Source organism: Marmota monax, unplaced genomic scaffold, assembly GCF_021218885.2.
Source record: "Marmota monax isolate L192 unplaced genomic scaffold, Marmota_monax_Labrador192_F-V1.1 WCK01_AAM20220418_F8-fsc00020, whole genome shotgun sequence".
Taxonomy (NCBI): domain Eukaryota; kingdom Metazoa; phylum Chordata; class Mammalia; order Rodentia; family Sciuridae; genus Marmota; species Marmota monax.
In genome coordinates this window covers 3,759,986-3,773,091 of record NW_026692912.1, presented here as the reverse complement: position 1 = coordinate 3,773,091, position 13,106 = coordinate 3,759,986, and the positions used below count along the sequence as shown (strand labels likewise).

Sequence of the window (13,106 nt, the reverse complement as noted above, 5' to 3'; positions counted from 1 at the left end):
AAGCTGGCCCAGAACTCACTCCTTACAACAGCCCTTGGTTTTCCAGGGAAAAATCACATAGGAAAGATGAAGGTGAAGATAATAAGGCACATTGACATTTTCCTGTTGACAGATGGATGACCCAGTGCAGTTCTCTCTTTGCCTCATCCCAGACTCCTGAACTTCTGGGTATTGTATTTTGAGGCTCTCAGGGTTAAATCAGAATGTATTTTCCTACTGAAACAGTATTAAAAACAACTGGGCATGATTGAGTACCTTAGGTCCAGTATAGGATTTACAAAATGACCCAAAGCCAAATGATAATATCACTTCTATGAGAAAACCTTTTTTGAAAAACATTTTGTATGGTGAGTACTTATAGATGAGAAGATGAAGTTAGAGGATAGGTAATTGTCCAAGGTCATAGATCTGATAATTAGAGAATCCAGGATTTAATTTTGTTCTATTTGATAAGTCCAGTGTTCTTCATTACTGACCTACTCTCTCTCTTGGTAGTATCTGTTACTAAATTAACCAAAAATTTAGCATAGTAAATAATAGAATGTAATAAATAACAGGTTTTATAAACATCCATTGTACTTAATAGGTATAAGTAATTTTTTTTTTCCTGGTTGTACACAAAGTATATGCACACCATTCTTCATACACGTACTTCATACATGTACCATTCTTCATACATGTCTTCATACATGTACTTAGGGTAACGATGTCCATCTCATTCCACTGTCTTTCCTAACCCCATACCCCTCCCTTCCCCTCCCATCCCTTTGCCCTATCTAGAGTTTGTCTAATCCTCCCTTGCTCCCTCTCCCAACCCCACTATGAATCAGCCTCCTTATATTGGAGAAAACATTTGGCATTTGGTATTTTGGGATTTGCTAACTTCACTTAGCATTATATTCTCCAACTTCATCCATTTACCTGCAAATGCCATGATTTTATTCAGCTATCCTACTCCTCAGTACACGCAAAGGACTTAAAAACAGCGGGGACACAGCCATTTGTAGCATTATTCACAATAGCTAAACTGTGGAATCAACCTAGATGCCCTTTAGTAGATGATTGGATAAAAAAAATGCAGCATATATACATAATGGAATATTACTCAGCAATAAAAGAGAATAAAATCATGGCATTTGCAAGTAAATGCTTAGTCATTTTTAAAGAACATTTACATACTTATTTTACTTTATAATGTGTTTTCATTATTGTAACAGAAACCTGAGCTAATTCAACTTGAAAAAGGAAAGATTTATTTTGGCTCACAGTTTTGTAGGTTTCAATCCATGACCAATTGGCTTTCTTGCTTTGAGTTTATGGCAGCTCATAATATCATGACAATAGAGTGTGGTAGAAGAGGCCTGTTCACTTAATGGCTGGGTATAAAAAAAAGAAGAGACCAGGGTCTAAGAGTTCTGAGAGCATGTCCTCAATGACCAAAGATCTCCCACTAGGTCCCACTTCTTAAATGTTCCACCACTTCCCAAGTGTCACTGGCTGGGAACCAGGCCTTTAACACATGGGCCTTTGAAGATCATTCCAGATCCCAGTGTTAGCACAGAGACTTGAAACTACCTGAGGTTAGAGATGTAAGGAAAATTAGAAAGGGTGAGACAGTTGAGAAAACAGTTTTATTAAAAATAATAATAATAATTAGGAGGATAACAGCCAAGTCATTCAGAAAAGGGTTCATGAAGAACATGAATTCGTATCTCGATCCTGGAGGAATGGATTGGTTTGGGGTTGGCAAAGGACTGGGAGAGTGTCAGTGAGAACCAGAGAGTGATCTTGTATAGAGAGAACGCTTAAGCTGAATGCAGTGGAGAGACGGAGTCCAGGAAGAGCTGGTTGAACAGGAAGATCACCATAGCGACCAGCTTCTTCAGTGAGAGCTGAGAGTTGCCACGACCTAAACAGCTGGATGTAGCTTTTATGGATTCCTATGAGAAGTGGCAAAGACAGAGTCCTGGTCAGCTATATAGGTATGAGAGGCAGGGAAACCATCTCCCAAGCTAATAAGTCATTTTGACATGAGATGCTTAGAAAAATACTATTCGGTGGAGACCCAAGTATCATCTGCTGGTGTCTTTGAATGCTGGGAAGTGGGACAGCCCTGGGGCTCATTAGTGTAGCACTGGGACAGTTAATATTCTTATACAGCCAGTTTCCTGAAGTGTTCTCTTCGAATCTAATTTAGAATAAATGCAAACCCAGATTCTTAAGCCAGACATATATTATTTTTGGATTTTCTGTTTGGTATTAGCTCAGGTTTTTTTCCTCCAAATAGTTAGGACTTGACTATATATGAGATGGTTCATTCAGGAAAGATTTTAAAGTTAGTTTTATTCATGTCTTGGATATTCTTTCAATGTTTGAACCAGAATTCAGTTTGAGAATAGTGAAGACCAAGAAGTAAACCCACTGAAGTTCAGCCTTCTCACCTGGATTGAAGAAGACATTTTCCTGGCCATAAGTCATAGTCAGTCCAGCTCACAATCTGTCATTCACCATTTGACTATGGTCACTTCTGAGATGGATGAGGAGCAAGGACAGCTCAATGTCAGGTATTGCAGTACTTCCTGTGTTTCATACATTAAATAAGCAAATGCAGTTATGCTTTTGTCTTTTATGAGGGTACATCTCTTTTTAACTTCTAGTGAGCAAGGCTGAGAAGCAATAGCTTTCTTGGTAGATTTAGTGAGAGGGTTAAGTCTGGGCTTAGGGTATAAGCTTAGTGGTAGCATTCTTGTCTAGCATATGTGAGTTTCTGAGCTTAATCCCCAGCACTAAATAAATAAATAAATAGGAATAAGTCAAGTTTTGAGTCATGTCAAAAAAACAGATTAATAAATATATCAGAAACATGGGCTGGGGTTAGCTCAGCGGTAGAGCACTTGCCTCGCATGCATGAGGCCCTGGGTTTGATCCTCACACCACATAAAAATAAATAAATAAAAATAAAGATATTGTGTCCATCTACAACTGAAAAATGTTTTAAAATATATCAGAAGCAGTGAAAAGTAGGACAACTACCAATAAATAAGGAAGTGGTAACTTTATAATGTAGACAATTAGGTGATTGGTTTTATGGAAAATAGAGCTAAGTAACAAGTAACTGCTTTATCTAGGTTTAGACTTAGAATAGTTTATTTCCCATCTCTCTGTTTCCATAAATGTATGTGTGTATGAGTATGTTGTATTGAATCAGTGCAGCATCAGAGGGCTTATTTAAATATGCAATGCTTATTTCTCTTTCTGATTTGCAAAATCAGTAAGATGTCAGTACTTTTGAGAATAATGGCTGTTTATCCCTCTCAACCCCCCCCCCCTTTTTTTTTCTAACCTTCTTCAGTTCTTCTGTGACAGTGGATGGGATCATAATCAGTATGTGTTGCAGTCCCAAGACTAAATCAGTAGCAGTGCAGCTGGTTGATGGCCAGATACTGAAGTACCTTTGGGGTGAGTATCAAAGTTTTAGGAAAGTATGTTTATGACTTATGTAAATTTTCAGTTTCTGAGAACATGTACTTGGGAGTAGCTTGTCAGTATAATGTTGTTGTTAGGGTTTCTTTTTTTCCCCTTGCATTATTGTGGATTGAACCCAGAGCTTCACACATACTAGGCAAATGCTCTACCTCTGAGCATCATCCCTCAACTCAATTGTTAGAGGTCTTTTAACTACCCTGGAAAACTTTTAAGCTGCAGACCAGAAGTGGCAGGTGTATTCTATTACTGTTTTCTCTTGTAATGAACATAATATCCTAATGATATCCCAAATACAACATGTTTGGTGGTGGTATTTTTTTTTTTATTATTATTGTTGTTTTAAGAGTAGTAAGTGATTTATAAACCAAACCTGCCAATCTTATAGAGTCACCTTCTCTGACTGTTGAACCATGGAAGAACCCTGGTGGATTTCCTGTTCAGTTTCCTTATCCATGTACACAGATAGAATTGGCCATGATAGGAGGAGAGGTAAGTGAACATAGGGTGGGAATATTTACCACTTAAAAAAGTTATTCAGAGACAAGTGTGGACTTTGGAGTTAGACATGGGTCTCCACTAAATCCCAGGTCATCAATGGGAAGTTAACTTCCTTTCCCAAGTCACACCTCTTTCATCTATGAAAAGGGAAAAATCAATGTCTTTCAGGGGCCTGGGGAGAATTAAATGAGATAATGTATGCAATTTGCAAATTTTATCCTTAGTTTACAGAATATTCAAAGTTATTTTATTAAATATCTCTTGAGGAAAGCACAAATGCAGTCTCAAAATTAGTCTTAAGTAGGTTGTCATTCAACAAATATTAGTCTGTATATATATACTAGAATGTCTGTAATTGGGGTGAATGGTAGGATATACTGATTACAAAATGAGACAACTGAGTTAATCCCTGCTCTGGTGCATGTGCTGAGATGTAAAGAAAGCTCTGCTTAGAAACAAAGAGTTTCAGGGAGAAGGAAATAGAGACACCCTAAGCTTGGCAAGATCTTGCCTTCTCTAGGAGGCTGAATGGAGGTATTATGGCTGGAGCTGAGGGAGACTCCATTGGAAAGAGTTTGGATTTTTTCAATAAAGGTTAGAAAGTTATTCATGATTTTTAATCCCAGAATAATATGTTCTGCTTCATGGATGATTTTGGCTGCCTAGAAGAGTAGATGGGAAGGATGAGATGGAATGGGGAATCAACACAGAGACTATTGGAGTGGAGTCCGTGGGAGGAGAAAGGACGTGTATTTGAGGTAGAGGAGACGTGGCTGCTGATGGCAGGATGGCATTGTACTCCATTTTTCATTGGACATTCATGTTTCACATACATTCAGCCCTGATTACAAAGACATAGATATAGAATCATAGTGCAATAAAACTATGTAGTAAAGAAGTTAGGCTTAATGAGTTTGAAATAAACTTGCTTATTTCAACTTTATTTCTTTTCAGGAATGTGTCCTTGGTCTGACTGATAGGTGTCGCTTTTTCATCAATGACACTGAGGTATCAAGGCTTGATTTGGTGCTGGATCCTTTTCCTAGTGTTGGCTCCAAGAACTAAAGCTAGCTTTTTCCCTTGCCTCATTGTAGGTTGCATCAAATATCACATCATTTGCAGTATATGATGATTTTTTATTGTTGACAACTCATTCCCATACATGCCAGTGTTTTCCCCTGAGGGATGCTTCACTTAAAAGTAAGTTTTTAGTGTATGAAATGGGGACAGCCCCTTTCCCAGTATCTTTTTGTTTTTTTGGAGTCTTGATCACTTTTAAATTCTTCACTTACTTTAGTTTTTTATCATGGAGTTCTAGACTAGAGGGTGTGTGTGTGTGTGTGTATGTGTGTGTGTGTGTGTTTTTTCCTGATTTGAAAAGTTGGTTTATTTTCTTTGCTACTAGCAAACAGGGACTTCCTTCCACTGATGGTGCTTAGACTATAGTAGTAATGCTAAAAAATAGAAAGGCTGTCCCAGTCACCCTGCATTTTTCCAAATTATTTGAGAAGTTATATATGTGAATATATATGAGGGTGGGCAACCACAGAATGAGATTGTTTATAAAAGGGCTGATGAACTTGGAGTTGAATGAGAGAGCAGAGGAACATGGTTAATTACTCTTAGATAACATGTGCAGATTCAAGTGCAATTGATACAAAGTGGCTTGTTAGGAGAATTTTTTTAAGGCCAGTGGTATTTTTAGCATTACAGGCAGGTCTGTGCAGTAATCACACCTGTAATGGGGAAGTTCTACGGAAGGTGGAAAGGGGTTCACGGATTGTCACAGTTGTGCCCCAGGACACAAAGCTTATATTACAGGTAAGCTGATGTTTTAGTCTTGCTGATTCTCCTTTAGTCAGTACCAAACTAGTCTTGCAGATTGTATTTTTGGCTCTCATCATTTTTAATCATTTATCATAAACCTTTCTGGCTAGGTTGTCTGTAACTTTATACAAAAAAGTGTTGAAGCTGGGTGCAGTGGCGCACACCTGTAATCCCAGCAGCTCTCCAGGCTGAGGCAGGAATACCGCGAATTCAAAGCCAGCCTCAGCAAAAGTGAGGCATTAAGCCAGTCAGTGAGACCCTGTCTCTAAATAAAATACAAAATGGGCCTGGGAATGTGACTCAGTGGCTGAGTGCCCCTGAGTAATTCCCCCCCCCCCCCCGGTAATCCCCCTCCCCCCCAAGAAAAGAGAGTGTAAATACAGGCTCTGACCAGAAAGGCTCAAAGGGAAGCTTTCCCCCTAAATCAAGATACATATTGAGCACAACTAGAATCTACCACTAGCATTCTCATTTTATAGAATTATAGTAGTTTTTTTTTTTTTTTTGAAGAATAGGTAAAATTGGCAATTTAAATTTTTTCTACTTCATTAAATTAATAATGCTGTGTGTTTTAATTTGTTTATTTTAAGATGCCAAGGGGAAACTTAGAAGTTGTTCATCATCGAGCCCTCGTTTTAACTCAGATTCGGAAGTGGCTGGACAAGTAAGTGCCATGTGTTTGACTAGTTAGCTCATCGTAAATTGTGTGTAGACAACAAGTACTTTAAATTTAGGCGTATGGGAAACTTTCACTATCGATATCTTCAGTCAAATTTCTCAAGCTTTTGTGTTTTTTTCCCCCTCCATTTTTTTTTTTTTTTTTTTACTTTCAGATTTTAATAGATATTTAGCAGAAGGATCATGAAGTTTATCACACAAAGGGGCTCCTCCTAACTCCAGGGGATGTCTGGGCTTAACCATGGGTGTAGGTGGCTTGTAAACCCAGGGAAATTGTGCACCAGATGTCCATATGTGTTCATCCAGGTAGAAAGCCAAAGCTCTCTATAGGGTTACAGTTGGGCCACTGATCCAGAAAGCCTGAGTCACTGTCATGAAGGAAATGATGGAATTTCTGAATCTGTTTGGAGCAAATTTTGTATTTTGAAAGTTTATATTATGTTAATCTTTTGTTAAAATAGTATATCTCAGTTCTCTGATGATTTTCTGCAGTATAAATGTGGGGACATTACAAGTCCTCAGAGTGTCATGACGACTCAGTCACACCTTTAAGAAGACAAATAATCTGGTACCTCATTTTTTTTTTCTTTTTTTTTTTTTTAAAGAGAGAGAATTTTAATATTTATTTTTTAGTTTTCGGCGGACACAACATCTTTGTATGTGGTGCTAAGGATTGAACCTGGGCCGCACGCATGCCAGTCGAGCACGCTACTGCTTGAGCCACATCCCCAGCCCTCATTTTTTCATTCTGTAATTTCAGAGTACAAATCAACTAGTAGTTGTTTTTGACAATTAGGCTATAATCTCATTATAATTGGTTTAAATAAAAATTTCTGTTAAATACCCTATCCATTTTCTGTATCCTTACAGACTTATGTTCAAAGAAGCATTTGAATGCATGAGAAAACTAAGAATTAATCTCAACCTGATTCATGATCATAACCCCAAGGTAACTCTAAATCTGACATCGACCCTGGCTTACTTAATTACTTTGACTAATGTGATCTGAACTAAAATGTTTGTCCATTTTTTTTGGTAGGTGTTTCTTGAAAATGTGGAAACCTTCATAAGACAGATAGATTCTGTAAATCATATAAATTTGTTTTTCACAGAATTGAAGTAAGTATTTTGACAATTCCCAAGTATCATTTCCATAATTTTTTTTCTTGTTAATGAAATCAAACAAATAGAGAAGAAAAAGATTGTTGAGTTTTCAAAATTTCCCATGACTCTTAGATGCCAGTAAGTTTTTTTGTTGTTTTAAGAACGGCCTACTTAAGGTTATGAGACTTGATAAGCTGTCATTGAGAATTATTAGACTGGATTTGTAGGTCTACATATAAAACTGTTTATTCTTAGGAGATTAAAATCAAATGTTGTATTTCTCTGCAGTGACCTTTTTCGTAAGATCTTAATGAAATAATTTAAACATGGAAAAACTGACAGAGTTGTCTATAAAGTGTCCTGTACCATCACTCAGATTGTCCAGTTTATATTTTCCTATATGTGCTTTATGTATAATCTGCCCGTTTATCATTCATCTTGTTTTGGACACATATCAGACTTTAGACATCAGTTCTTTGCCTCCTAGTATTTCACCTTGCATAGTGTTATTGGAGTATATTCTTTGAGTATGGGCTGGTTTTGGTCTTTTTTTAAAGGTCAAATTTTTCTGCAGTGAAAGGAACAAGTTTCAGCAAATGTATACTTTCTGTAACCTGAGCCCCTGGCAAGTTAGCATTTCCTTCTTAGAAAATTCCCTCGAATTCCTTCTCAATCAGTCCTCACGTCCCATCCCTGTTCCAAGTGTTTCACCGGGAATCAGTTCACTTGTTCAATAACCTCATATAAACGGAGCCAAATAGTATGTACTTTTCCTGTGTAGACAGAGTTTGTTTTCACTCAGCATATTGTCTTGAAGTTCATCTGTGTTCATGTATCATTAGTTCATTCTTTTTATTGCTCAGCAATATGCCATTGTGTTAATGTAGTACCATTTATTTATTCCTATTACTGGACACCTGGAGCACCCTCTTTGGAGCACCCTCATTGGAGCTAATATAAATATAAATCTATGAATGTAACTATACAAGTCTTTTGTGGACATGTTTCATTTTTCAATATTTTAATAATTAAACTGCTTTCCAAAGCCATTTTTTTTTTTTTTTTGTAAGTATGCTGGATACGCATTAGTAGTTTGATCACTGGGCCATGTGTTAAGTTAGTGACCTGGTTATACACACTTTTTCTTAGGGAAGAAGATGTCACAAAGACTATGTACCCTCCACCAGTCAACAGCAGCATCCAACTGTCCAGGGATACCAGTGAGAAAAAACTTGACCTTATCTGTGATGCTATGCGAGCAGCCATGGAGAACATAAACCCTCACAAGTATGGGTGCTGTCGTTATTGGCATCTTTTGAATAATGGAGATGTGTAGTTGTCCTTGTCCAGCTTATTCATCCTTCTCATTCTGGTGTTCTTCACTTGTTACCTCAGGTACTGCCTATCCATACTAACATCTCATGTGAAGAAAACTACCCCAGAATTGGAAATTGTCCTGCAGAAGGTACACGAACTTCAAGGTAGAGACCTGCTCATAGATAGAGGGTTTAACATGGCCTCAGTAGTCACTAGTCTTCTGAGATGACCATCACCTCATAATGTCACATCCCAGAGTAACATGTGGCCTTTTGGTTACCATTTTAAGACCTGTTGTTGTTTTTGAGTGGTGCCTTGCAAAGCATGACAAAACAGTCAAAAATATATATTCATCTGGTACCCAATTGTCAGAAAACTTATTACTCCATGTTTTTGGTCATGTTGTTAGGTCTGTGGGGTTTTGTCCCCAGGTTCTGATCTGTTTTGTTTTCTGAAACACCAACAGAAAATGCTCCATCTGTTCCTGATGCCGTAAGTGCAGAGGAGGCCTTAAAATACTTACTGCTTCTGGTGGATGTTAATGAATTATATGATCATTCTCTTGGGACCTATGACTTTGACTTGGTCCTCATGGTAGCCGAAAAGTCACAAAAGGTATGTGGAGTTACTGCTTTTGCATCATTTGGGGTCTTGTTTGTATAATCATAGGAGCGTGAACCCCAGCTTCTGGGAGTACAGCGTCTTGTCGATAAGCTATGGGTACAGGACTGAGGCTGATCTGTGAGTCTCTAGAGCCCACCCACTTAGCCTCATCCTCTGACGTAGTTCTGTGCTTATCAAAGTGTTTTGATTCTGGGGTTGAGGAGGTGAAAAAAAAAATGTCATTATTTCTAAGATACATTATACGCACATGTGTGAACTATTATCTTGTAAAGGAAATGTTCTGAGTACTTCATATTCCACTGCAGTTCTCTTTTCCACCTTTGTGTATATGCTACAGTCAAAAAGTTTGAGCACCATTTTTTTTTTCTTTTAAGTTTTTCTTTTAGGTCTTCGTTTCTTCCCCTATTAATTTGTTCTTTGCTCTTCCTAGAACTGTTCTTTCCAAAATAGAAACTCTGATCCTTCATTTCTCTGCTTAAAATTCTTCATGAGCTCTTTATTTCCACTAGGATGTGGTTTAGGAGTCAACACATTGCTTTGGAACCCTCCCGCAATCTGGCCTCTGTGTACCTCTCTGTTCTCTTCTCAGCACATCTTGTTCTTTGCCCATGGAGGACAGGCAGTGCTTTGTTATCCTCCCCCACTGCACACTGCCACTTGCCTTTATTTAGGTAGCATTATGTCTGCCACCTGGGCATAGGCTTCCACTGCCGCCACCCTGGTAGCCTGGCTAGTTCTCTCCTAGTAACCCCTTCCTGCCCTGCCCCTGTTCAAGGACTGGGTGAGATGCTCTTCTGTGGCACCCAGGGCCTATCCCTGCATAGCATAGTCTCCTACAGTAGCCGTTTCCTGAAGTGAAGGGCTATGTTTCATTTTTTATACTTATCCAATGTTTAATAAATATTTATTGATGAAATAATTTGGCCCAAGTTACTTCCAGATCACAGTCATGAGCATTTAATTATTTCCATTTTTCCCCCAGTATTGTTACATGTATTCATCCGTTTGTCTTATGAACAGAAAGCATTTCTTCTTCAGGAAGAAAAACAATTGACTTCTAGGGCATGGCCCAGGGTTAGAAATGATATGAAGATGGGTAGTGCCAATAAATGCTAGGTCCGTAGGACCTCTAAGTTTTGTGTCAACTCAGTATGGTTTACCTTTGTTTTACCTGTGCTCTTTGTAAATGGGGGACACAGAATGTCATGAAAACAGTATCAAGAGCAGTGCCGTGCACTGTTAGGAGAAACTTGGGTGCCTTAATTGCCTCACTTATATAGTACAACCTTGTTTTCCTAAACCTGTGAGGTGAGTGGCTTTTCTGAGACGTAGTTAAGGAGTAGACATTATTATTCCATATATGAACTAATAACACTATATGGGAAAGCATTTTTACCAAAACTTCTTCAATGTAGTTTGATTTTAGGTAATTATGTAATATATAATTAACACAATAGTGCACTAATGTATTTAAAATCATATTGCTCTGAGTTTATTGCTATGGTTAAATGTTATATATTTATTTTCATATGTAAATATCAAAAGTAATAATATTCTCATTTATTTTTTTAGGATCCCAAAGAATATCTTCCATTTCTTAATACACTTAAGAAAATGGAAACTAATTACCAGCGGTTCACTATAGATAAACACTTGAAACGCTTTGAAAAGGCCATTGGCCACCTCAGCAAGTGTGGTAAGCTTGAGGATTAGTATGTTTATTTTTGCTTCAAATCTTCTTTGGAACCAGGCAAGGTATGAATTAAAGGTTATTTTAGAAAGAGACTGATTTGATTTCAGTTTCCACTCCTGAAACCTGTAACCATGTTGTCTACTCACCTTATTTTGCCTTATTTTCTGAAAGGCTGGGGGTACACCAAATTGGCTAGGAGGTGCTTCCTACCCAGGAACATAGATCAGATCCTTTTTGGGTTATGAGCACCTCCTAAGTTCAGTACCTCAGTCAAAGCACTATACTACCCTTCTGATAGTGTTGGCCCCACGGGAAGGAACCCTGACATGTCTGGAGTGGGTGGCAGGGCCCTGTCTAGTGCCCTGAGAAGACACAGTTTTAATTGGTAGTGACAGAGTAGAAAAAGAACGGTGCCTGTTGATCTCCTTCACCTGGTCCCTGACCTGTGCTGGAGCAGTTGGGATTCTATACTGAGGTTGACCTGGGGACAAGGAAGAATCTCCTAGGGTGCTTGTTAAGCATTCAGCTCTGGGCTTATTTGGAGAGACTGATTCAGCTGGTCTAAAGGAGGACCAAGGTATATGTTTAATAAGCTCCCCAGGTGAACAGTGTGGGAAGAATTCCTAGTAGAATGCTGGTCCCAATCAGTGCTTCTCCTGCCTCAGAATCTGCAATGGTGCTCATTAAAAATTCCTGAAGTCCTTCTCCAGGTGCTTAGTTTATGTAAAGTCTTAAAAAGGTCCCACATTAATTTTGTTTGGGGACTGTTGGTAGAAATGAAATCCATTTTGCTTCCAAAATCTTAAACCTTGTTTGTGTGAATCTTATTCCTGCAGGACCTGAGTACTTCCCAGAATGCTTAAATTTAATAAAAGATAAAAATTTGTATAAGGAAGCTCTGAAGTTATATCCACCAAACTCCCAGCAGTACCAGGTGTGTGAAATAAGGCTTTGTGCTTTGGTTGGAAAGGGGTGAGGGTCCTGAGACCATAATGTCCTTGGTTTCCAGTTTTGTCCTGACACTAGTTAGCTTCATCTTGAACTTCTCATCTAGGGAAATGGCCCGACCTGTCATGAAGAATCACTCGGGGCAGAAACCAAGGGGTTGACCCTGACTGCTCACCTAGAACATCATAGCTGCTTCCCTCCTGCCCTCCTCTTGTCTGGCCTCTGGTCTGGCCTCATGCTGTATGATGATCCGTTTGAAAAATACACGTTTCCTGTTAATTTCAGGAGAAAGGGAGTCGGTTTGGTGGGAGTGTTTTTTTTTTTTTTTTTTAATAAGTATTTAGCATTTTTTTATATTCCAAACAACTTTGCTTATAAACTTAATGTATTATGTGATCCTCATAACCTGGTAGGGTGTTGTGGGCAACTTACAGATGAGGACACAATCTGCTATAGCTACAAAGTAGCAGACCTGGGATATGGGGCCCAGGCTGACCTCCAAGTCCCTGCGATTAACCAGCATGCTGATGTTGGGATTTTCTCTTCATTTGCAGATTACACATATGCCTCTCCTGCTAGTTTTGGTAGCACCAGCTTCTTCCACTCTCCACAGTCCCTGTTACTTGGAGATAGTTCCACAGATGTTACACTGTGTAACAGTGCCTCTGCCAGCACTCTGCCCTGCCCTTCCTTCATGTGAAGGAATTTTTGTAGAAATTGTCTTCTCTAGAAAGCCATTGTTTATTAGATGTCAAACATTGATCTCCCGGAGGACCCTATTCTTATCTGGCAATTCATTCTTTGTTGCCATAAGAGCAGGAACTTGGTGGCAGTTCTTATTTGTTTTATCATTTGTTTGGTTTTATTTTTTGCATAGCTGTGTTCACTGGCTAGAGTAGTGCATATGTAGGTACCTAGTAATCGTTGAATA

At 38.5% G+C, this 13,106-nt stretch overlaps 1 protein-coding gene across 2 annotated transcripts in view; it reads left to right on the top strand.

Annotated features, from left to right (window-relative positions):
* The window catches only part of Elp1 (elongator acetyltransferase complex subunit 1), a 56,115-nt gene that overhangs the window by 21,994 nt on the left and 21,015 nt on the right, over positions 1 to 13,106 (top strand). For both annotated transcript variants that reach the window (XM_046451285.2, XM_046451286.2), the window contains exons 14-27: positions 2,382 to 2,564; positions 3,353 to 3,459; positions 3,872 to 3,975; positions 4,939 to 4,992; positions 5,079 to 5,184; positions 5,690 to 5,805; positions 6,402 to 6,475; positions 7,360 to 7,438; positions 7,529 to 7,608; positions 8,743 to 8,880; positions 8,989 to 9,074; positions 9,377 to 9,525; positions 11,107 to 11,230; positions 12,064 to 12,161. In XM_046451285.2, coding sequence (XP_046307241.1) covers positions 2,382 to 2,564; positions 3,353 to 3,459; positions 3,872 to 3,975; positions 4,939 to 4,992; positions 5,079 to 5,184; positions 5,690 to 5,805; positions 6,402 to 6,475; positions 7,360 to 7,438; positions 7,529 to 7,608; positions 8,743 to 8,880; positions 8,989 to 9,074; positions 9,377 to 9,525; positions 11,107 to 11,230; positions 12,064 to 12,161 — 1,498 coding nt within the window. The remainder of the gene's footprint in view (positions 1 to 2,381; positions 2,565 to 3,352; positions 3,460 to 3,871; positions 3,976 to 4,938; positions 4,993 to 5,078; positions 5,185 to 5,689; positions 5,806 to 6,401; positions 6,476 to 7,359; positions 7,439 to 7,528; positions 7,609 to 8,742; positions 8,881 to 8,988; positions 9,075 to 9,376; positions 9,526 to 11,106; positions 11,231 to 12,063; positions 12,162 to 13,106) is intronic.